This window comes from Rissa tridactyla, chromosome 1, assembly GCF_028500815.1.
Source record: "Rissa tridactyla isolate bRisTri1 chromosome 1, bRisTri1.patW.cur.20221130, whole genome shotgun sequence".
NCBI lineage: Eukaryota > Metazoa > Chordata > Aves > Charadriiformes > Laridae > Rissa > Rissa tridactyla.
This window is the reverse complement of record NC_071466.1, coordinates 11,268,338-11,292,568: the sequence shown is the minus strand read 5'-3', so window position 1 is coordinate 11,292,568 and position 24,231 is coordinate 11,268,338. Positions and strand designations below refer to the sequence as shown.

At 49.5% G+C, this 24,231-nt stretch overlaps 1 protein-coding gene across 1 annotated transcript in view; it reads right to left on the bottom strand.

Moving 5' to 3' along the window:
• Window positions 1–7,554: 7,554 nt before the first annotated feature.
• LOC128902168 (neuronal acetylcholine receptor subunit alpha-10-like) overlaps window positions 7,555–24,231 on the bottom strand; it is a 48,364-nt gene continuing 31,687 nt past the window's right edge. Inside the window, exons 2-6 of the mRNA XM_054184622.1 lie at window positions 16,243–16,394; window positions 15,619–15,877; window positions 10,108–10,203; window positions 8,196–8,373; window positions 7,555–8,039 (exon numbers count right to left, since the gene is read on the bottom strand). Of these exons, the coding sequence (XP_054040597.1) occupies window positions 7,555–8,039; window positions 8,196–8,373; window positions 10,108–10,203; window positions 15,619–15,877; window positions 16,243–16,394 (1,170 nt within the window). The remainder of the gene's footprint in view (window positions 8,040–8,195; window positions 8,374–10,107; window positions 10,204–15,618; window positions 15,878–16,242; window positions 16,395–24,231) is intronic.

Genomic DNA, 24,231 nt, shown 5'->3' with positions numbered 1-24,231 from the left:
TTTCACCACTCAACCGTCTTTGGGCCTCTAGCTTCCCACACTTCAGTACTTGACAGGCATCAAAGCGTACAGTCTGTGGGGTATCTCCTTTAGTGATATTTATGATAAGCCTAACCGGGTAATCTGGGTGTGCACTTCGTAGGTGATCTAGGTGTACACTCCAGCTTCCTAGTGGGAAGCTCAACACCGCCCCTATGACCAGTATCATCGCAAAACGCTTCTTAAAATTCATGGCATGCACAGATTTATGTCTCCCAACTGGATCATCCCGCCCCAACCCACGGCTTATTGTCTCTTTAGGGTTACTCGCAGTGGGCTGTCAGTAGAATGTACAGTCCACCGTTCTACCGGATCTGTTGGCGGGGGTTCAACTGCTCCTTTTTGCTGAGTGTAGTGAGCCCATCCTTTTTCTGCTGTCCTTACTGCGGTTTCAGTAGTGAGGAGGACTTGGAATGGTCCTTCCCACTCCGGTTGTAGCTTACTCTCCGTCCAGGATTTGACTAGTACCCAGTCCCCTGGTTTATACGGATGGACGACAAATTCCAACGGCGGAGTTTGAGCAAGAAATCCTTTATTTCTGAGGAGAGAGAAAGAAGACGACAACCCCAGTATACGGTTCTTAAGAAACATATCTTTAGTTTCAAAAGTGGGCAAGTCTTCTCTGTTACCCATATAAGGTAGTCCAAAAAGCGTCTCATAGGGCGAGAGACCTGTATCTTTTCTAGAAGCCTGGATCCTCAACAATGCTATGGGTAAACATTTAGTCCGTGGTAATTTCGACAATTGTCTCTTACTGAATTGTCTCTTAATGGTCTGGTTCATCCTCAACTTTTCCTGATGACGGGGGATGCTAGGGGATATGAAATTCCCACACCATCCCTAAACTTTCCAGAATTCCTTGAAGGATTTTAGATAAAATGACTGCCGCGATCTGAGTTTCTATTCTCCACTAACCCGTACCTGGGAATAATCTGTTCGAGTATTATCTTAATTACCCCTGCTGCAGTAGCTGACGCCAAGGGGTAGGCTTCCACCCATCCAGTAAGACGGTCCACTAGGACTAAAAGATCTTTTCGCCTGCCTGTTGGTGGTAGTTCACTGAAGTCTACCTGTATACTTTGGAATGGTCTCAAGCCGGGCTCTCCTCCTCCCAAAGATTGCTTTCTCAAGGCTTTCTTGTTTACTTTCTTACAAATAGCACATCCCTCACAAATTTGTTTGGCTATTGTGTATATGCCAAAGCACCTGTACTTCAACAAAACTATTCGCAGGTTGCATGCGTTCCCCAATGGCTTCCCTGTTGTAACACTGTCACTGTTTCTCTCATTGTTTGTTGACCATTTCCCTTCCGTCAGGCAGAATCCATTTACCACCTTTCTCCACTGCCCCTGCTTCTGTCATTGCTTCTCCTGCCCCAAGGCTGCCTCTTTTGCCACCTTGTCCGCTAATCTGTTTCCCCTTGCGGTAATGAATTGTCTCTCTGGTGACCTTTAACATGTAAAGCTGCTATTTCACTTGGTATTAATATATTAGCTAACACCTGCTGTGTAAGTTCTTTGTGTAAAAGTTCTTTCCCTTTGCTGTTTATTAGTCCTCGTTCTTCCCAAATTTTACCAAAGGTATGCACTACCCCAAAGGCATAGCGAGACTCTGTGTATATTGTTCCTTCTCCTTTCTCCAGTTAATTTAAGTGCCTGGTTTAAGGTATACATCTCACATATTTGAGCGGACCGTGCACTAGGTAATTTTTCAGATGCTTTTACTTGTTGGTGTCGCGTAAAAAGGGCTGTAGTTTCCATATTTGTCTGTCAGAGTCCCGGACTTTCACTGATTTACTATCAGAGTCCCACCACAGGACTTTCACTGAATCAGATTCACAAATAATCGAAATTAGTTGTTTTATTGAGAGCGACAGAACAGACTTGAGATTGCCGTTGATAAATTCACTAACTACAATAGCGCTAATTACTTCAGGTTAACATTGCTAGCAAAAATAATGATAGTACAGCAACCCGGGGTAACATTCACCAGAGGGTGAAAGGCGCAGCGCTTACCCAGAAAGGCGTCCCTGCCTGGGGCGGAGGGAGAGAACACAGCCCGTCGACTGGTCCGTCACGTATCAAGTTTCTTCTCTCCCAATTTAACAGTCATTTTCTCCATCCTTTTATCCCCAGACTTACAAGGTTTCCCTCCCCTAGGTGACGTGTAGTATGATTGGGGTGGAGAGACGAGTGCTGTAGTCATATATGTTTAGCATGATCTCTAAAAGCTTCATTAGCATATACAGGGGCGTCAACTTTAATATGCATTTCACAGGTAAGGAGGCAAAGGTCAATTACCAGACATGGCAGCCTCTCAAGGAAACAAAGAGCTACACGAGGTCTCTTGATTTTACTGTCTCTGCTGATGAAAAGCAGGGCTGTCCTGGCTCCCCAAGACTACCCCGTCATTTATGTAGCCTGTGATAGCCAGACAAGCCTTCACTCCCCTGGGTTGCACAAGAGATAGCAAAGCCAGTCTTAATTGCTCTTTGAGCACAGAGACTTCACCTCATTATCCACATTCCACAGTCGACTCACTCCATGCACCACCGCATAGCCATTACACCTCTCTCCTTCTATCCCTCTTGAAGGACCGTCTACGAACAAATGAAGACCCCCAGATAGGGGTTCTTCCCTTAAGTCAGATCATGTCCTAGTCTGGTACTCAATTACATCTATGCATTCGTGTGTAAGTTCTTCATCCTTTGCCTCTATTTTTTTCACAAAAAGCTCACTGGGTTAAGGCAAGGGCGGGTAGTTAAAATCAAATCATCCTTTTCAATTAAAATTCCTTCATACTTCAGTATTCTTGAATTGGTTAGCCGTTTTCCCGTGGTTTGGGCTAAAATGATTTTTACTTGGTGAGGGGTGCTAACTTCTATCATTCCCCTGGCCACCCTCAGGAGACCAGATCTGAGAGTTTAGATGAACAGGCCACTGGCTGCCGCTTATCCCCCCCCACTCTTGAGTTCCTAACGCAGCCCCTTTGTCTACAGTTACAAATAGTTGAAAAGATTTCTTCAAAGAAGATAAGGCTAAAACTGGAGCTCTGATTAGGCTCTGTTTTCAATCTTACACTAAATCCTCCTCTTCTTCTGTCCAAACCAATACATTCGGATCTTCAGCTAACAGTTTGGAATATAGTCCTTTAGTCTTTTGAGCATACTCCTCTATCCACAGTCTACAGTACCCAGTCAGCCCCCAAAATTTTCTCAGTTCCCTCTTGGTCTTTGGCAGAGGTAAGTCTACTATTCCTTTGATCCTCTCAGGATTTATAGGATTTATTTTTTCGACTCCCTTCACTGACTACATGTCCCAAGTACTTCACTTCTGTTTCCACCTATTGCAATTTTTTTTATTTTTTTTTTTTGAGACCCTCAAACCTTACTGTCCCAAAAAGCTCAGTAACTCATTCGTGGCTTCTTTTACCCTGCCTTCTTCCTCCCCAGATACCAATAATCATCCACATACTGAAGCAGGGCTACTCCCGATGGAGGGCTGGATTGTTCAAGCACTTGTTCTAACACTTGCCAAGCAAATTAGGGGATTCTGTAAATCCCACAATGATAACACCCTACCGGTGAACCTCGAGCTGCTGGTAGGAGCGGTCGGGGCAGTCCTCGTCCCCTGTTATTCACCCCTCTCCCTCGCCCCCAAGTAACAGCCTAAGGGGTCCCACTTTGGGGATTCAATTTCTTTGTCGATTGAAACATCACCGACGGTCTGGGCTGCGAACATATAAAATGGATTTGGGCGTTCCTGAATCTATTCATCTTGACCCAGCAAAAAGCATATTCACCTTCTTCAACTTCCTTATTAGTCCTTATTATTCACATACATGTTTAAAGTCTGACAGACCCAGTCTTCATCAGATCCAAATTTGGACCAAAATACACTAGGAGGTCTTATGGGTTCTTTGGTCCAAACAAATTCAAATGCAAATGCAAACGTGTCCCACCTGGGACACCTCTGGGATCCTCTAAGACAGACACAGGACCCCTAGGACACCCCTGAGACCCTTCCCAGGATGTCCACGGCCCCCCCGTCCGCCCCCGGCTCCTCCGGGATGCGGTCCGAACAAAACAAATCATTTTCTTTTTATCTTTATCCCTTGTACAAGAAGAATCATTCCGAAACCTCAGCATTCTCCCCTAAAGGACTGTCTGGGGCAATGTTCCCGGGGTCTTTCTTAGTATCCCCTTCTTCATCCCTAGGCCTAGAATCCTTATTTCCCATTCTGAACAGAGACTTTTCTTACACCCCTTCCTTTCGCTTCGTCCTTCTCCGGCTGCGCCCCTCGCGGGACTACAGAACCGCGGACCCCGACTCCACACTCGCTTCGTACCGCAGTACGTCTCAGTCACTCACACACAAGTCTCTTAGAATGTCCCGACCACCAAGGCAATACTTTAACGGTCCGATTTTTCTTACCTTGGTCCGTGCACGGAGTTGCCTGGTCGTACTCTCTGTGCCGACTGCACCTATCCCTTTTCCCCCTGTGGTTCACAGAGTCTGCTGTACAACTGGGTCTCGAGATCTTAGTCGATTCCTCCCGGAATCCCTGCGACGATCCACGAGACCGTTGAAAACAACGGGACGCGTCTTCCCGTCCTTCGGCAACACGGACTCCCAAAAAGATGACTTCTGCTCCCGGACGAGCCCCCAAATTGTGAGAAATAAGTTCCGGTCCGAATGAAATAGGCTCAGGCAGAATCCTCTGGGAGGCACATTTTTATTCACGCTCTTGCAAGAGCGGGTGACCTAGCAAGTAGGCACACTTTCCGTTCTTGAAACACCACACCTTTTTATTTCCTAATCCCGGCCCAATTTTTCCCTCCCCTCTTTCCCGTTGGTTGGGTACTCCAGGGTTCACGGTCTGTGCGAGGCGCCTAAAATTCTTCCCGCATGTCCTGCCGCTGTTTGCTTCTCTTCATGCTACACCTAAAGAGATTATCTGACTAGTTTATTTCCTTCCTTTTTGGTAACAAAAAAATTGCTTAAAGTCATTAGCCCTGGTTAAATGTATGACTACCCTTCCAGACGCTAATCCAGTAGGAATCACTTTGTCCTTTTGTCTGTGTGATAAGAGATGTTCTACAAGCCTTTGCTGGAGCCTCTTTGTCTCAGTCATTCCCTTATCGTGTCACCTCTGATGGAAACGGCTTTTCTCCTCTGCAAAAGCAACACCTGCCTTTCTTACACCCCTGAGCGGAGTTGGCGCAGGGCTGGGGTCTCGGTGGGACCCCCGTCCGCGCTGCCCTGCGCTTTCCATGCTGCCTGGCCCCTTTGCCTTCCTCCTCGGCCGCTGGGGCTGCCCTGGCCGGGCTCCCTCCTCGCCCCGGGGCTCCCCGCGGGGACAGCGGCTCCTTCCCCTCGCCATGTCCCCCCAGCCGGGTCCCTGCACTCAGCCGGGGGCGGTGCTGCTGCCCCCCCGCACTCCCCTCGCTACGGCCATCCCTGCTGCCAGCGTCTGTGCGCCATCCCAGCCAGCCCGAGGGCACTCTGTGTCCCCCGCACCCTGTTCCGGCTGCCCCAGCGCCTCCGGCTCTCATCCCCAGGTTCCCCCATCACCCACGGGTGTCCCCCCGGGTTTGGCCACCGTCCCCCTCCCCACCAGCTGATCAGTCCCCTCCACCGGTGACAAGATGGCATGAGCCCCGAGGCCTCCGACAGCCAGTCTGTGGGGTGTGGGGCAGGGATGGGGACGAGGGGCCCAGCCCCCCCCGGCACAGGCTGTCGGGCAGGGTGAGCGCGGACCAGCCGCCATCGCTGTCGCAGGAGAAGAGCCAGAGGTCACTCAGCCAGAGCTGATGGAGTCGTTATTTTATTGAGGACGGATCAGTAAATGCAGGGGGGTGAGATATTCCGTAAGCCCGGATGGATCGGCAGGAAATGCTCCGCTATTTACCGCACGCGGGGTTTGGGTGGGATACAAAGGTCATGACGTCGGTTTCCCATATGTATCTTAAATGTCACAGGTATGCAAAGGTACGGTGTCTCTCAGCCTCGAGGGGTCCCCTTGAGAGGGGTCCCTGCTCCAGGGGACAGTCCCCACCTGGGCAGGGGGAGCTCCACAGACCCCAATGGCTGCGGGTGTTTAGAGCATCGAGGGGTTGAGTCGTAGTCGGGTTTTCTGCTGCGTTCAGGCTGTTTCAGCCACTTACCAGCCCGATCTCCAGCCGAAACAGGGCTGGTTTTTGGTTTTGGTGCTGAGCTCTCGCTGACGGCCTCATGCAAGAGCATTAACTTGGGTTTGGCTGAGCATCTGCCTGCACCCAAGTGCGGTTCGCTCACACAGCAGGGCTGCACCCCTCACCGTCCCCTACCCGCGCAACAACCTGCACCCGCCCCTGAACGTGGCGGCTTCCCCTTGTGCGGCTCCAACGGCAGCTTCCCCTTCAAATTCCCCCACTCCAACCCGGCGAGAGCCCTGCAGCTGCTGCGGGACCCTGCCAGCCACCCGCGGCACCCAAGTGCTGCCCCACACCCGCCATGGGTGCTATGATGGACCCCAGCACTGACCTGCCCTGCCCTGGGTGGGCAGCAGCCCCAGAGCTCCACGAGCCCCGCACTCTGTCACCAAAGGCGTCGAGGGCCAGACCCCTCCGTCCCTCCTGGGCACCATCCTGGCCCCAGCCAGCACCCGGAGGGGACGGGGTGGGGGCTGCCCTACTCCCCTGGGACCCTCAGCAGGGCTGCCGGACACTGGAGTGGCGTCTCGGGGGGCTGCAGCAGACCCGGCCCCTGGCCAGGCAGGGTGGCAGGCACCGGTGGGGACACAGGAGGAGCGGAAGGTGTCTCTGTATATATATATATATGTGGTCCGGAGGAGGTCCCGGAGATGCTGGGAGGGCTGGAGGCCCTCTGCTGTGAGGACAGGCTGAGAGAGTTGGGGGCGTTCAGGCTGGAGAAAGAAAGGTCTGTGGAGACCTTGGAGCCCCTTCCAGCCCCTCAGGGGGCTCCAGGAAAGCTGGGGAGGGACTCTGGATGAGGGAGGGGAGCCATGGGACGAGGGGGAAGGGGTTTCCACTGCAAGAGGGGAGATTGGGCTGAGATCTTGGGCAGAAATTCTTGGCTGTGAGGGCGGTGAGCCCCTGGCCCAGGTTGCCCAGAGAAGCTGTGGCTGCCCCATCCCTGGAGGGGTTCAAGGCCAGGTTGGCCGGGGCTTGGAGCAAGCTGGGCTGGTGGGTGTCCCTGCCCAGGGCAGGGGGGTGGAATGAGATGATCTTTAAGGTCCCTTCCCAGCCAAACCATTCTGTGGTTCTGTGATTCTACATCTATATTTCTCTACGTCACCACCCAGACAACTGCTCGGGGGGCCGTGACCCCTCAACCCTGCAGCTGGGGCAGCCCCGGCCGAGTCAGGTTCCCGCTCTCAGGCTCCTCTTCCCTGGCGCTGGTGGAGCTTCCACCCTGCAGGTCCATGAAGGGCCAAGGGGGGCTCAGGACGAGCCACCCCCATGGGGCACCCGTGGCCACCACTGTCCCTGGGGGCAGTGAGTCCACAGGGCCATCAGGCAGCATTGCCCAGGACCAGCACACTCATGAGGAAGACCATGAGGAAGAAGACCCACATGAAGAAGCGGTCCATCACCTTGGCCACCTTCTTCCACTCGCCGGTCCGGTACTGGGAGGCTTGGTGATGCCGGCAGCAGCCGGTGACGTAGCCCACGTTCCTCAGCAGGCCATCGTGGTGGCACAGGCAGCAGTCCCGGGGACAGCCCCCTGCCTCGGCACCCACCTCCCCCTCCATGGGGCTCTCCCCCGGCCCCCCAGTGTCCTCCCTGCCCGCCCGCCTGCCTGGCACCCGCTGGGGGCTCTTGCAGCACTCGCCCACCTCGTAGACACAGCAGAGCCAGGCCATGTGGTGGAGGATGAGCCACCTGGCCCAGGGGGGCACGGGCCGGGGCCCCGGGCCGCAGTGGTGGACGTTCATGATGAAGATGGTCAGCGCGGTGGAGGCCGTGATCATGGTCATGGTGGCGATGTAGTACTTCCCTGCGTGGGTAATGGGTGGTGATGCCGCAGCGGGGTGGGGAGAGACCTGTGCCCACCTCCCCCCATCGAAACCCCCCCTGGCATGGGGGGGTGCCCACCACCCCGGTGCAGACGCCCTGGTCCCATGGGAGGGTCCTGGGTGCCATCAAGGGTCACCGATGAGCGGGACGCTCTCCGAGGGCTGCATGCTCTCCGCCACCAGCAGCTGGAAGACGGTGAGGGCCAGCAGCACTGTCACCCCCAGTGAGACCTTCTCCCCAGAGTCGGCCGGCAGGTAGAAGCCAAGGGGTGCCAGGAAGGAGACCATGATGCAGGGCAGGAGCAGGCTGAAGATGTGAACATAGTGACCAAGGATGAGGAAAAGGCTGAGGTACTTAATGCAGTCTTTGCCTCAGTCTTCAGCAGTAGGACCAGTTGTTCCCTGAGTACCCAGACCCCTGAGCTAGAAGACAGGGATGGGGAGCAGAATGAAGCCCCTGTAATCCAAAGGGAAACGGTGAGGGACCTGCTTCAGCACCTGGAGCTGCACAAATCTATGGGGCCGGATGGGATCCACCCAAGGGTATTGAAAGAGCTGGCGGAAGTGCTCGCCAGGCCACTTTGCATCATTTATGAGCAGTCCTGGACAACCGGGGAGGTCCCAGCTGACTGGAGGTTAGCAAATGTGACACCCATCCACAAGAAGGGTCGGAAGGAGGATCCGGGGAACTACAGGCCAGTCAGTCTGACCTCGGTGCCTGGGAAGGTCATGGAACAGATCCTCCTCAGTGCCATTACACGGCACATGCAGGAGAACAGGGTGATCAGGCCCAGTCAGCATGGGTTTGTGAAGGGCAGGTCATGCCTATCAAACCTAATATCCTTCTACGATAAGGTGACCCACTTAGTGGATGAGGGAAAAGCTGTGGATGTTATCTACTTGGATTTTTGCAAAGCTTTTGACACCGTTTCCCACAGCATTCTCCTGGAGAAACTGGCTGCTCATGGCCTGGACAGGTGTACTCTTCGCTGGTTAAAAAACTGGCTGGATGGCCGTGCCCAGAGAGTGGTGGTAAATGGAGTTAAATCCAGTTGGTGTCCGGTCACAAGTGGTGTCCCCCAGGGCTCGGTGCTGGGGCCGGTTCTCTTTAATATCTTTATCAATGATCTGGATGAGGGGATCGAATGCACCCTCCGTAAGTTTGCAGATGACACTAAGCTGGGCGGGCGTGTTGATCTGCTTGAGGGGAGGTTGGCTCTGCAGAGGGATGTGGACAGGCTGGACCGATGGGCTGAGACCAATGGTATGAGGTTCAACAAGGCCAAGTGCCGGGTCCTGCACTTGGGTCACAACAACCCCATGCAGCGCTACAGGATTGGGGCGGAGTGGCTCGAAAGCAGCCCGTCAAAAAAGGACCTGGGGGTGTTGGTTGACAGCCGGTTGAATAGGAGCCAGCAGTGTGCCCAGGTGGCCAAGAAGGCCAACAGCATCCTAGCCTGTATCAGGAATAGCGTGGTGAGCCGGACTAGGGAAGTGATCACCCCCCTGTACTCGGCACTGGTGAGGCCCCACCTCGAGTACTGCGTTCAGTTTTGGGCCCCTCGCTACAAGAGGGACATTGAGGTGTTGGAGCGTGTCCAGAGAAGGGCTACAAAGCTGGTGAGGGGTCTGGAGGACAAACCTTATGAAGAACGACTGAGGGAGCTGGGGTTGTTTAGCCTGGAGAAGAGGAGGCTGAGGGGAGACCTTCTCGCTCTCTGCAACTCCCTGAAAGGAGGTTGGAGAGAGATGGGGGCTGACCTCTTCTCCCTGGTGACAAGTGATAGGATGAGAGGAAACGGGTTCAAGTTATGTCAGGGGAGGTTTAGATTGGATATTAGGAAACATTTTTTCACTGAAAGGGTTATTAAACATTGGAATAGGCTGCCCAGGGAGGTGGTGGATTCACCATCCCAGGAGGTGTTTAAAAAAAAGGGTAGATGGGGCACTTAGGGACATGTTTAGAAGTGGCTTTTGTCAGGGTAGGTTAAAGGTTGGACTTGATGATCTTAAAGGTCCCTTCCAACCTCAGCGATTCTATGATTCTATGTAGAAGGAGGCGCGGCGGCAGAGGAGCAGCGTGTAGGTGACATCAGGGTAGGGCTCGGAGCAGCAGCCGTAGGTGATGACGTTCCTCGTGGCCGGTGTTATAGATTGTGGCCCAATAATTGACAGGAACCAGTCCAATTAATCAAATTAGTTTATTAAGCAAGCGGCAGCAAGCAAAACAGCGCTGGGCGGCCGGGGAGTCTTTGCTCCGCCAACGGCGCACAGCCACTTCCCGAAAGTAGTTGATTATATACTCTTCTGGTTCCCGTATATGTGTCAATCCTGGTATATTCTGTGTCTGAGCGACGTGTTGCTAGGGGGTCGGTCTTGTCCCGCCTCCTGATGGTGGTGGGGCTGAAGGCTCCTCATCTTTATCAGTGTCCTTGGGGAGACTCTTTTCAGCTTATCTCACAACTTAGCTCTTCCCTTTGAAGTGTTAAAACACACCAGATGCCTGTGATTTAGGCCTTGAGGTGTCAAAGTGCCCCAGACAGCACACCGGATGCCTGTGATTTAGGCCTTGAGGTGTCAAAGTGCACCAGATAGCACGCTGGATGCCTGCGATTTAAGTATGTGAAGAGTCGAAACAGTGTAAGTTTTCACCAGCCTTTAAGAAAGCCTGATTTGATTAACAAACATGATTCTATTTATTACAATCCCCCCCCCCCTTTTTTTTTTTTTTTTTATTTACCATTTTGTTCATCAAATCTTTGGAGTTCAGCGTGACTTAAAGCTAATGTTTCTTCTATTGCTGGTTCCTGATCTAATGACTCGTATTTAGCCCTGAGAAGCATTAAATGGGCAGCTTCCAGTCTGCCCTTTACAATTTCAATTACTCTGTTCAATATACAAGGGCCAAATGTTAATCCCAAAATTAATAGTAGCATAGGTCCCGCAATGGTAGACAATAGCGTAGTCATCCATGGGGAATAATTGAACCAGGATTCATACCAACTTTGCTGTGCTTCTCTTTCTTTCTTTCTTTTTTCTAATCCTTCTCGTAGTTTTGTCATGGTGTCTCTAACTACTCCAGTGTGATCTGCATATACGCAGCATTCCTCATCCAGAGCAACACACAACCCCCCTTGCTGTGCAAACAATAAGACACCTACAAGATTTAGTAAAATTAAAATTAGAGTGTGGCGAGAAGGGTGGAAACCCGGCCGGCTAATAAGTTTAGTTTGAACACTCACTCCAATTACCCAGTCCTTTTCAGTGCTATCACTCCTCCCGGGGCATTTCGTGCGATTCCCTTGGTTAACGCTGAGGCAGTCCTCCCAGTGTCTTTGTACAGTCCCACTCTTTGGGTTCTGTTCTCCACAGCTTTGTACTCCTCTGCCTCGCTCGTCAACTCGGTTGCTTTGAGCCACGAGGGGTATCATCTTCTCGGCAGCAGGGGTAGTCTTCAGGGACTGCATCGATTCTAAAATCCTTCCAACACTCATAACATGGGAATTCGTCTGATTCCTTTCCACAAGTTATACAGTCCTCCCGAGTTCTTTTAGTCTGGATCACCATTAATGCCGCTCTTTTTGCTTCTTGATCAGCAAGATTGTTTCCTCTGACTAATGGGCTTAATCCTTTTTGGTGTCCTTTTAAATGTACTACGGCTATTCCCGCTGGTCCTCGTAATGCTTGTAAGACCTGGATTATTAATTCCTGGTGTATTAATCCTTTTCCTTGAGAATTTATTAAACCCCTTTCTTCCCAAATTTTTCCAAAAGTATGCACTACGCCAAAGGCATATTTTGAATCCGTATATATGGTTCCAATTTTACCTTTTAAAAGTTGCAAGGCTCTTAATACAGCATATAGTTCACAAGCCTGTGCAGACCAACTAGGACTCAGAGGTCCTGATTCTATTACACTAAATGTTTTCCCATCAATGATTGCAAATGCTGATTTTCTCTTTCCTTCAACTACCCGGGATGATCCATCTACAAATAGCTTTTCTCCTTCTCCAAGTTCTTCCTCATCTAAATCTGGTCTGATTTTTGTTTGCTCCTCAATGTTGTAAAGACAATCACGAGTTATTTTGTCACTCGGCTCCCCATACAAAAACTGTGCTGGATTCTGCACGCTTGTTACCTCGAGTTCCAGTTTGGGAGAGGAAATTAGGATGCCTTTATATTTTAGGAGCCGGGGCATCTGTTATCCATTTGTCAGCTTTTTGTTGCAAAATTCCCCTGATGTTGTGAGGTGATAATACCCTCAATTCTCCTTCAAAGGTAATTTTATGGGCTTCCTCTACCAAAAGGGCTGCGGCTACTACCACTTGAAGGCAGGTAGGCCAACCCCTACTTACAGGGTCCAGGAGTTTAGATAAGTATCCCACAGGTTTCTTTCTTCCTGCCCATTCTTGTGCTAATACCCCAAATGCGGTCCCTTCATCAACATTGATAAATAGATAAAATGGTTTCTTTACATCTGGCAGGCTCAAAACTGGGGCATTTACTAAATCAGTTTTTAGTGTTTCTAATTGTTTATCATCATCCTCCGACCATTTCAATAATCCATCCTTAGTTAATTTGGTATAGAGGAACTTCACCTTTTTGCTATAGTTCTCAATCCATTGCCTGCAATAGCCAAAGAGACCTAATAATTGCCTAACCTGTCTTTTAGTTCTAGGAGCCGGTAATGACAATATGCCATTCACCCTTTCGGGGTCTAATTTCTTAGTTCCCTTGCTTAGTCTGTGTCCCAGATATTGTACTTCTTTCTCAACAAATTGTAGTTTTGATTTTGATACCTTCAATCCTTGTAAACTCAAAAAATTTAGTAACTTAATACTTTCCTGCCTCACTTTTTCTTCGCTATCACCAGCTAGGAGCAAATCATCCACAGATTGGACCAGTGTGACTCCTTCACTTAACTCATACCCCTTCAGGATTTGTTCTAAGGCTTGTCCGAACAAGTTCGGAGATTCGGTAAACCCTTGGGGCAATACCGTCCGCCGTAATTGTTTCCGATGGTTATCTGGGTCTTCCCATTCAAAAGCAAAGTAATCTCGGCAATCTTCTTTGAGAGGGCATGCCCAGAATGCATCCTTCAGATCTATTACACTATACCATTGATTATCGGGCCCTATTTGACTCAGGAGGGTGTGTGGATTCGCCACCACCGGGAATCTAGCTATTGTTCTCTGGTTAATTTCTCATAAGTCATGTACTAACCTATATTTTCCATCCGGCTTTTTTTTTTTGTTTTTTTTTTTTTTTTTTTTTTTTTTTTACAGGCAGGATGGGAGTATTAAAAGGAGACATACAGGGTTCTAGCAACACCTTTTCAAGTAATCTTTGGATCTCAGGTTTCAAACCTAGCCTCCCTTCTCTAGGAAGGGGGTATTGTTTTATTCTGACTGGTATTTCTGGGTTCCTTATTGTTACTGAAAAGGGTTCAATATCTAACTTACCTACTGTTTCCGGGGTGTACCAGACTTCAGGATTTATTTTCTCTTCATCTATTACTCGTAAGGGACACAGTTTAATTTTTTTTAGTGTTTCATTTTTTACTTCTAAGCCAATTCCTAATTCAATCATCAAATCTCGGCCCAATAAATTATAGTCTGCTTCAGGCATGAGTAGCAGGGACCCCACCCCTACCTTAGAATGGGTTTCAAAAAACACATCCTTTATTACGGGTATTCCAAAAGGTTCTCCTTTTGCTCCAATAACCTGTGTAGTCGCCGAGGATATTTTACATCCTTGGGGCAATTTTTGAACGGTAGATCTTTCTGCTCCCGAGTCCACTAGGAACTCAATTTCTTGTTGCTGGGGACCCACTTTTAGTTTTATCAAGGGCTCTCGTGGTTTTTTTTTTTTGTTTTTTTTGTTTTTTTTTCCTCGGGTTCCCAGCAAATAGAGCCCCTGACACCCCTAGTCTTTGAACATTTTCTCATCCATCATTCTCTTTCTGCAGTCCTTTTTAACATGCCCTTTTCCTCCACAATAAAAACAAACCACAGTTCCCCATTCTCTCCCTCTTAAAGGTTTTCGGGTCTCCTGTCTTATCTGGCGAGCTTCAAACCCTTTTCCAGGCGTTGACGTCCTTTGCCCTTCTCTGACTGCAGCTACCAACATTCTGGCTTGTTTCTTATGTATTTCCTCCTCCCTGCGGACATACACTTTCTGGGCTTCCCTTAACAATTCATCCAAACCCCTATCCTGCCAATCCTCCACTTTCTCCAGCTTCTTTCTAATGTCCGTCCATGATTTAGCTACAAATTGGTTTTTTTCCTACCCCCCTGTTTCTTCTCTCTCAAGTGATATAGATTTACTCTAGTCTCTGACCTTATCCACAAGTGTGCATATTCACTCTCCTCCAGGCTAAAGGGTTCCTTAGAATTAACATAAATATGTAAAGCCTGGCATATCCAATCTTCAAAGGACCCAAAAACGGGCCAATACAGGTGGTCACTTCTAATTTGTTTCCCACCCCAAACTTCCATACAATAACGTATCATTTTTGCTTTATCCTTACCCTGCCTAGAAGGGTAATCATCCCAATATTTAATCATTAATCCTAACGAACTGTCTGGCGGTATCTGGGGTAACCTAACCTTAGGCACCGACCCACCCATGGGATCAGAAGGCTTGCTTTTCTTCTGTCCCATCTTCCGGAGTGCCTTCACACACGCACACAATCTTTTCCCCCTGTTCGTGGCCCAGTCCCTCGCGGGAGATGGGAACCGCACTACTAAGGGGTCTGCACTTGCTTCGTCCTCAAGTGGACGTCTCACACAGGCACACTCCAGGATACCCAACCCCAACCGAACGGATCACCAGCCTATACTTACTCACTCCTGAGTCTTCGTTCGGGTCTTCGTGCACAAAGTTTACAGGGTTGCCGGCTTTTATTTGCTTGCTGCCGAATTTCGAGTTCGTCGGTAGAGGTTTTGGGTGTAAAAACCCCCAACGGGGGCCGCTTACTCAGCGGGGCGCCCCCCTGTGAGGTTTACAGCCAAATTGCCTCTATCCGAGTTACGGCACCAAATTTGTTATAGATTGTGGCCCAATAATTGACAGGAACCAGTCCAATTAATCAAATTAGTTTATTAAGCAAGCGGCAGCAAGCAAAACAGCGCTGGGCGGCCGGGGAGTCTTTGCTCCGCCAACGGCGCACAGCCACTTCCCGAAAGTAGTTGATTATATTATATACTCTTCTGGTTCCCGTATATGTGTCAATCCTGGTATATTCTGTGTCTGAGCGACGTGTTGCTAGGGGGTCGGTCTTGTCCCGCCTCCTGATGGTGGTGGGGCTGAAGGCTCCTCATCTTTATCAGTGTCCTTGGGGAGACTCTTTTCAGCTTATCTCACAACTTAGCTCTTCCCTTTGAAGTGTTAAAACACACCAGATGCCTGTGATTTAGGCCTTGAGGTATCAAAGTGCACCAGATAGCACGCTGGATGCCTGGGATTTAAGTATGTGAAGAGTCGAAACAGTGTAAGTTTTCACCAGCCTTTAAGAAAGCCTGATTTGATTAACAAACATGATTCTATTTATTACAGCCGGCATGCCCAGCGCCTCCCACTCCACGTTCTCCACGAAGTCCGTCAGGTCCCCGGTGCCCAGCCGGTTGCGGAGGTCGATCTGGTTCCCGTTGTAGGTCCAGGAGCCGAAGGTGAGGCGGCACCGCTGCCCGTCGAAGGGCAAGTAGGAGACATCCACCTTGCAGGAGCTCTTGGTGATGGCGGGCGAGTCCCACATGATGTGCCCGTCGGAGCGCAGCACCACGTTGGTCTCCACCGAGCCGCCAAAGCCGTCGTCGGTGCTGGGGGAGGGATCGCTGTGGGGCCAGGATGGCCCCGAGCCCCACGTGGGGCAAGGGTCTGCGGGGCCGGGGCCGAGCACTGGTCCCCAACCCCGTGTCCCCTCCCCACGTCACCCCCAGGAAGAGGGGGCTCACTGCCCCTGGTCACCCCCGTGGTGGCACATCCCAGCTGCCAGGTGGGTGGCACACCAGGCTGATGCCAGCACCTCCTGCCGCCGCCTTCTCACCCAGTCGAGGTGACCGTCTCCCCACATCCCCCACACCAGGACCCCCCCTGCTCCCCGTTGGCAACACCCCCAGCCCCAGCCTCAGCCCCCCCAGCTCCGGGAGCAGCCGGGGGGTGGGGGAGGGCGAGCAGCACCCACTCGTTGTAGAGGATGATGATGTGCGGCCGCCAGACGTAGCTGCTGGGGATGCGGATGCTGTCGATGCCGCCGTAAGCGTCCTTGTCCCAGGCGAGGTGGGCGTCCAGCCAGGCCTGACGGACCCACAGGTAGGAGGTGAGGACCTGGTTCACCTTGTCCTGCCGAGGGCAGAGGGTGGGGGAGGGGGACAGGGACAGACCTCGCTGCCCCCCTGTGGAATAAATGCTACATTGGCTAAAAACACAAAAGTACAGCATTGTTCACACAGGAAGGAAAAGTAGAAAATCAAGAGGCTTCTGAGGGAGAAAACAGCCGCAGCTGGCATGAAGAATACAACACCTGTGGTTCCCTGATAAGCTACATGAGGTACGGGACGGGATGCAATTATTCCGCGGCTTTACCTTAGGATGTATAGCGGATACGGGAATGGGATGATACCAGGAAACAGATAAGCTGCCAATTAGCTGCCCGCTCCATACTCGGAGCCAACATTTTGCCAAATTTTGATGAAATGCTGTCCTTTGTGCGAACTTTGCTCATTAGAATGTCATTATAATACCAAAACACATCTCCACCCCGAAGGCTACCCGCCTGCAAGGTGCAACCGCTCCTTCTTGAGCCTGCGCCCTGAGCTTCTCGTAAACTAGACCTTTAATTGTGAAGCGAGAAAAATTTACACCACTCATGATAAAAGTATGTATGACTAAAGTCACTCAAACTCCACCTCGAAGATAACAAATAGTAGAAAAATAGCCCGAGAGAGGGGGGATACCCAGGGAAGACACCATCGCAAAGAATTCCATCACTGGCTTCTGGGAGCAGGCGACGGGCTGAGCCTCTCTTCCCCCCCATAGGGACGCCTTTGGGTAAGACCTAGATTATACCGAGGGCTTCCTCGGGAAACTTAGAAATTTCTCTAGAGACTCTCTTTTCTGCATGTATAGCCAGGCTGTATCGTTAGAACTTTGTCCCGCGTTTTGTAGATGTAACAATACTTTCATTTGCACGTGCTTTGCAGACAGTGTATTTATCACCGGCTGCCCTAAGAACCTATCTATCTGTTGCTTAAATAAACTGCACTTTTTTTTTTAAGTAGCTCGTTCTTTTGGTTTCTCACCGAACGCGACCAAAGACTCGAGAGTGGCCGTGCTAGTTCATGAGCACGACTGGACTGAAGGTGCAGTCCAGTAGTAGTGTATCCATCCAGCCAGCCAGCCAGCCTGTCCAGGGCCCTCTGTAGAGCCTTCCTTCCCTCAAGCCAATCAACACTCCCACCTAGTTTGGTGTCGTCTGCGAACTTACTGAAGGTGCACACAATCCGCTCATCCAGATCATTGATAAAGATATTAAACAAAACTGGCCCCAAAACTGAGCCCTGAGGGACACCACTGGTGACCGGCTGCCAAGAGGATTTCACCCCACCAATCACAACTCTCTGGGCACGGCCATCCAGCCAGTTTTTAACCCAGCAAAAAGTACACTTGTCTATGCCACGATTCGCCAGCTTCTCCAGGAGAATGCTGTGGGGGACGGTGTCAAAGGCCTTACCAAAGTCCAGAGAGACAACGTCCACAGCCTTCCCCGCATCCAGCAGGCGGCTCACATGGTCATAGAGAGAGATCAGGTTGTTAAGCAGGACCTCCCTTTCCTAAACCCATGCTGGCTGGCCCTGATTCCGTGGCTGCCCCGCACTTGCCGTGAGAGCTCACTCAAGATGATCCTCTCCATGATCTTCCCTGGTACCGACGTCAGGCTCACAGGCCCGTAGTTCCCCGGATCCTCCTTCCGACCCTTCTTGTAGATGGGCGTCACATTAGCCACCCTCCAGTCATCTGGTACCTGCCCTGTTGACCAGGATTGTTGATAAATGATGGAGAGAGGCGTGGTGAGCTCTCTCGCCAGCTCCCTGAGTACTCTTGGGTGAATCAGTCAGGACGGACAAACGACAAGACTCTCCTTGAAGAGTTAAGTTAAGCTCTCTCTTTATTACAAACTTGGCTTTCTTATATATCTAATCTTTTGTTCATGTGTTCTTTCTACGCATTAGCGTAGCTTCCTCAAATAATGTCTGCCCTAGGTTTGTCCATTGCGTTACACTAAATGCCGTAACCGACGTTACTTCTACTCCCTCTTCCTTTCCCCACAATAGCATTTTTCGCAAGGTCACTTCAGGGAGGATTACGCCCTGCCGCTTTAACAGCAGCGTCCATGTGGAGAGTACAGTCTGCTCTTCCTTAGTTAACTTCTCTCCCATGTCCCCAGTGGCTCACCTACTACAGGTGTCTTCTGAAATATGATCCGGATCCGTCAACAGCTCTGCCCGCTGTCTTCAGCTTCACTGGGCTCCGTCCCCACGACTATTTCCAGTCGTCTTCTTCCTCAGTATCACGTCGGGGTCACCAATTGTCGTTTCAGTCGGGACGGACAAACGACAAGACTCTCCTTGAAAAGTTAAGTTAAGCTCTCTCTTTATTACAAACTTGGCTTTCTTATATATCTAATCTTTTGTTGACACTCCGTTCACGTGTTCTTTCTACGCTTTCAATTGGTTAGGTTACATAGCACACGCGCTCGTAGCTACAATACGATTGGTTATTGAAATCCTGTTCGCATTGCTCAAAATCTGGCTTCCTCACAGCCTAACTCTCCTTCTTCTCTGAAGCGATCTTCTTCTTTCTCCTTTTTGTTACCTTGCCCTTATATGACGCAACTCGCGGCCTTCTTACGGCTACACTGCAATCTCTATCTCTTCTGTCAAAGGGTCTACGGGCCCGCCGCATCCCCCAACATGTATGTTATTGCATGCCTTAGTAGACTGCTCTGTGTTATGCCCTGCGAGACTAAAATGAACCCAGCAGAAGCGGTCTCCTGAGCAAGGGGGTGCAATATGGGAAAGCAACGGCAGATCGGCGAGGAGGATTGTAAATACACTCAAGGGACTCGCACCTGGGTGCTGGAAAACACATATATCACACCAATCGTTATTCAGTCTCGGGTGCTGGCAAGAAAAACGTTTGGATGACATAAGCCTGTGATGGACTCACAGACACCTCATCTAGCTGCTTGAGAATCTTGGCCTGTTGTGGAAGAAGATCAAAGCACAGTACCAGCAAGAACAGGGAGTCCGCATGCGCTCTTGCTAACGAGGACTCTTTTGCTGCCAAGGATTCGTGATAACAAGGACTCTCTTGCTGCCAAGGATAAGTTTAACAATGCTACTAGTACCGCTATTTCTGAGTTGTTGCTGGATGTAGATAGTATTCGATATGCGATGTTGCAAAACAGAACTGCTACTGATTTTTTGCTTTCAGCTCACAGACATGGTTGTCAAGATTTTAAAGGACTGCATTGTATGAATCTAAGTGACCACTCCAAATCCATCCATGCCCAGTTGCAGGAACTGCACCGACCGAACCAGCAACTTGTGGAGACCACTGGGTGAAATCTCTTTGCTGGCTGGACTTGGGGGTGGGGTTGGTTGAAGCAAATTATACTCATTGCCTGTGTGGAAGGAATTTGTCTGTTATGTTTAGTATGCTGTTTGCCGTGTGTAATAAGCATTATACGATCAGTTGTAAATGCCGCTTTGCATCGTACCCTCGTACGAGTTGTAGAATATGTTGCTCTAAAAACTATGTGTGTATCCATGAGAACCCGACCTTCACAGAAGAAGCTAAGACGGGATTACAACAATGTAGTCACGTATCAGACAGCCGCTGTTAGCAAAGCTGGATCATGAGTTTGGTGAGACTCGCTGCATACGCTGGCCACGCGTGCAGCGACTCTGGCCTGTACTTTTCTACTCAGTCCAGTGCAGGAGAGTCTGGTGGGACTTGCTGCGTGCACTGGCCACGCGTGCAGTGACTCTAGCCTGTACTTCTCCACTCAATCCAGTGCAGGATATAAGGGGGCTGTCTCGGGTCAGAGACGGGGAGAGAGACATGAGCGAGGGGGAGAGAGACATGAGCGCACTTTGAAGATACAGGGGATGCCCTGAAGCACTGTGTCTGCCCCCGCCCCCCCCCCCATAAGTTCTATGTTCATTAACCCCAACAGCTCCGAAGGCATTACAGCATGTTGCAAGATAAGATATAGTCTACTACTGCTGCAAGACGCATTGAACACCTTCCTACAAGAATTTCAACTTTATGCCCTGATAGGACAGTGGGATGATGCACTCGCAAAGAGCCTGACTGCACTAGAGTGGGTATTTTTGCCACATACCTTTTCAAAACCAGTAACTACGATGATTGAAATGTTACCGCGATTGTTTTTCCAGGGTCGTTTGTGCTGTCAGCAGCTTTCTGGAATGGATCCAAGCCACATACATGTCCCCACCAAAAAGGATGACCTTGACCCTTGGTTAGCACAAAGTCTTAACCTCCTTAGTACATTATATTGGGCAAATAAATTATTCTTTCCCCTGGCACAGACTATTACAGTCACTTTCACAAATTCCTTTACAGCCGCGCATCCTGCTAGCACCAAAGCCTCTTGATGGCACCTGTTCGGTGTTTGCAGATGGTTCAGGGACACAGTAAAGGCTTTGGACTTATTTCAACAGGAACTGCTAAATGTAGGCAGAATCTCAATGTGTTACTGGTATTGTTCAAAGACTTGAAGGAGCATTTCTAAAACAAGTAGAGAACCAATGGTTATTTAGTCTCTTACTGCAATTACTGTTGCTTTTATGAAAAAGACAGTTTCCTTATTTTATTGTCCAGATACGCTCTCATAGCTGTTTACTTGGCCCTTTAACTGAGGGAAACACAGTTGCGGATTATCACACTGTTGGTAACAACTCCCAACATTATGCAGCAAGCTAAAATGTCGCATGATTTTTTTTCATCAAAATGCGAAGGCATTGAGGAAGCAATTTTCTTTGACACAACAACAAGCACGTGATACTGTGTGAACGTGTGCCGGTTGTCAGCAGCTGGCTCCTCTGCCATCCTTTGCGGGGGTTAACCCGCGAGGGCTTACACCTGATGAACTTTGGCAATCCGATGTTACGCGCATTATGGAATTTGGACATGTTTCAGTTGATTTGTTTTCTCACTTTGTTGTAGCTACTGCTCATACAGGAGAGAAGGCTTGTGATGTTATTCGACGTTGGTTGCAATGCATCGCAGTCGTGGGAGTACCGAAAACTATAAAAACTGATAATGAACCAGCTTATGTGTCCGCTAAAGTACAGGTCTTTTTTTTTTTACAGATATGAGGTATTAAACATGTCACCAGTATTCCTCATTCCCCGACTGGGCAAGCAATTGTGGAGCGTATGCATCATACTTTAAAAACCATGCTTGCTAAACAAAAAAGGGGGAATCCCGTAGGTATGACACCTCAAGAGTGAGTGTATAAAGCAACTCATGTTTTAAGTTTTCTAAACATGTCTTCTTTGTCATCCACAGCAGTAGAGCGACATTTTGTAAGAAGTGTTGAATGGCCTGAACAACCAAAGGTGTATTATAAGCACCCTAAATCGGGGTGCGTGCTAACCACAGATAATACTGCAACAAATAGAAGTTGCGAGCAAGACAATTCTGTAATGATTTGTACTTCTCATGTGTCTGTTTGCTTCGGCTCAAAATGCAAGTATACAAGAATGTAATCAATCTTATTGTGTAAAGTTATGATATATAACCTGCTAAGAGCGTCACAACGAGTAGAAGCACGAGTCATGGCCACCTTGTTAATAAATGGTCTGGTGTTAAACAAAAAAGGGGGAGATGGGGCAGATCTACGAGCAGAGGCCTGCGTACGGCCAAAGACACAGTGAGCAGAGCACACAGTAAACACAGAGCCAAGAGAACAGTTCGTACCTTCACTCCATCCTGTGACGACCATATAACGTTCCCGAATCTCGGACAAAGAATAGGGCTAAGTATTCTTCCTTCGCTGGGAACAGCCATGGCATTGAATATGTTGAATAAGATAGGGTGTTGGGCAAGTAAACAGATAAACCTTACAACTGAAATCATATCTAGCTTGCTCACTGATGTTGATAGCATTCAGCATGCTACGTTGCAAAATCGAGCGGCTATTGATTTTTTGCTGTTAGCTCAGGGTCATAGATGTGAAGATTTTGAAGGTATGTGTTGCATGAACCTTTCCAACCACTCATCATCCATTCATAAGCAGTTGCGGGATCTGAAGGATAACATGTCCAAATTAAAAGTGGTCAAAAAGGTTTCGATGATTGGTTAAGCTCATGGGGTATAACGGGATGGTTATCAGATTTACTAAAGCAAGGGCTCATGCTATTGTTGGTTATATTACTATTGGTTATGGTAGCCTCGTGTGTTCTCCGCAAAGTGACTGACATGATAGAAAATGCCATGCATAAGGTCTGGCTGGCTCAAGAAGAAAAAGGGGGGATTGTAGGAATGTGTCTGAGAGAAAATGGTCACGTGAGCCAGCCTCCCTACTATGAGAGATTAGAGCAAGAGCAAAACAGGTGGTAGAAGATGGAATCAGTACATGGCAAAAACGGGAACTGAGAAGGCAGAAAACATGTTGTGCTAATGACTAAGCAATTTACTATGCGAATTCTTGTAACCAATCTGCTGTGTGAACGAACTGCATGGACAGCGCGTGGACAGCGTAACTAGCTAATCAGAAATAAGCGAGTCGCGTGTACGGCGACAACACAGGGTATAAAAGGCGATGATCTGTGCTTAATAAACGGCTTCTGTTGGTTCACATTGGATCGTCTGGAGGCCAGTTATTTCTCCTCACCTAGCCAGCCTCGGAGCAGATCTCTGGGCGGTAGTCTTAAATAGTCGTTTAGCCCTAAAAAAGACCTGCAACGTATTCAGGAGACATAACACTAGGAACATGCTGGTTTGAGCATCCCAAGGATATTCAAAATTCTCAAAAGCTGTCATGCCTGACCCGAAGGAGAAAAGGGAGGCAAAAGAGCTGGGGAAAGTGTCCCCCCCTGTTTCCCCCCTCGACTGAGTGTAATGACTAATAAATTCTGAGAGATGGTGCCCAATGTACGGGCAGGACAGCAATACCACATAAACGCCCCAAAGGAACTGTCTAACAAGTGATGTTCTCATATCATAATCCAATATCGCACGGGACAGTAAAATGATAATCCTCATCCTTCTCCCAGAAGTAACAACTATCATCGCAGGCAGTACATAAGCCATATAGGAATTTACATACCACAGCCATGAGAACAAACCAAGCAACATGGTGACCCGCGACTAGTTACCTAATAAAAGAAACGCATACAACAAATTTGTTTTTTCAAGCTCTAGTTGAATTCTGTCATTATCGATTCCTAGAGAAGCAAGGAAGGGCGTCAGCAGAACTGCCACCATGGACTTCCGGAGGGCGGACTTTGGTCTTTTCAGGAGCCTGCTGGAGAGAGTCTTCCTCTAGGTTTGGCTCAACACCCAGAGGAGAAGTGAAAAACTGTCTTCTCAATGGAAGATGACAGCGAAACTGAGCAGAGCCCCTGGGCTCACCTACCTGATGTCTGTCTGAGACGTGTCTTCCATTGGTCAGACGACAGGGACAGATGTAACGCTGCCTTGCTCTGTAAAAATGGAATGGGGCCCTGCACTCGGGATCCCTCCCTCCTCCACGAAAGATGAAACTGGAATTTGGACTACTGGGGGAAGCCCCGCCTTCCCAAGAAAATACTCAATGGCTTTGGCTAGGCGGTTTTGTGATAAAACAGATGGACGGGTGACAATTTTATAACCAGATTGAGAAAAGGTGGACAGCCCCTGGAAGACATATGGCAGTAAAGGGGATTGTGAGTTCTTGGCCCACAGGTTGGAAGTTTTCCGGTGCAAAACCCAAGCAGGAGGCTGGAGGGCAACCGTGGTCATACTTCCCATTCCAAAGGCTGCAGATGGGTTATGCTGACGTGCCTCCTGTGGAAGGCGTTAAGCACCTGCTGGTAATCATGGATCAACCCTCAGGAGGAGTAGAAGCTTTTCCTACCAGGAAAGCTGATCCCCCAGGAGT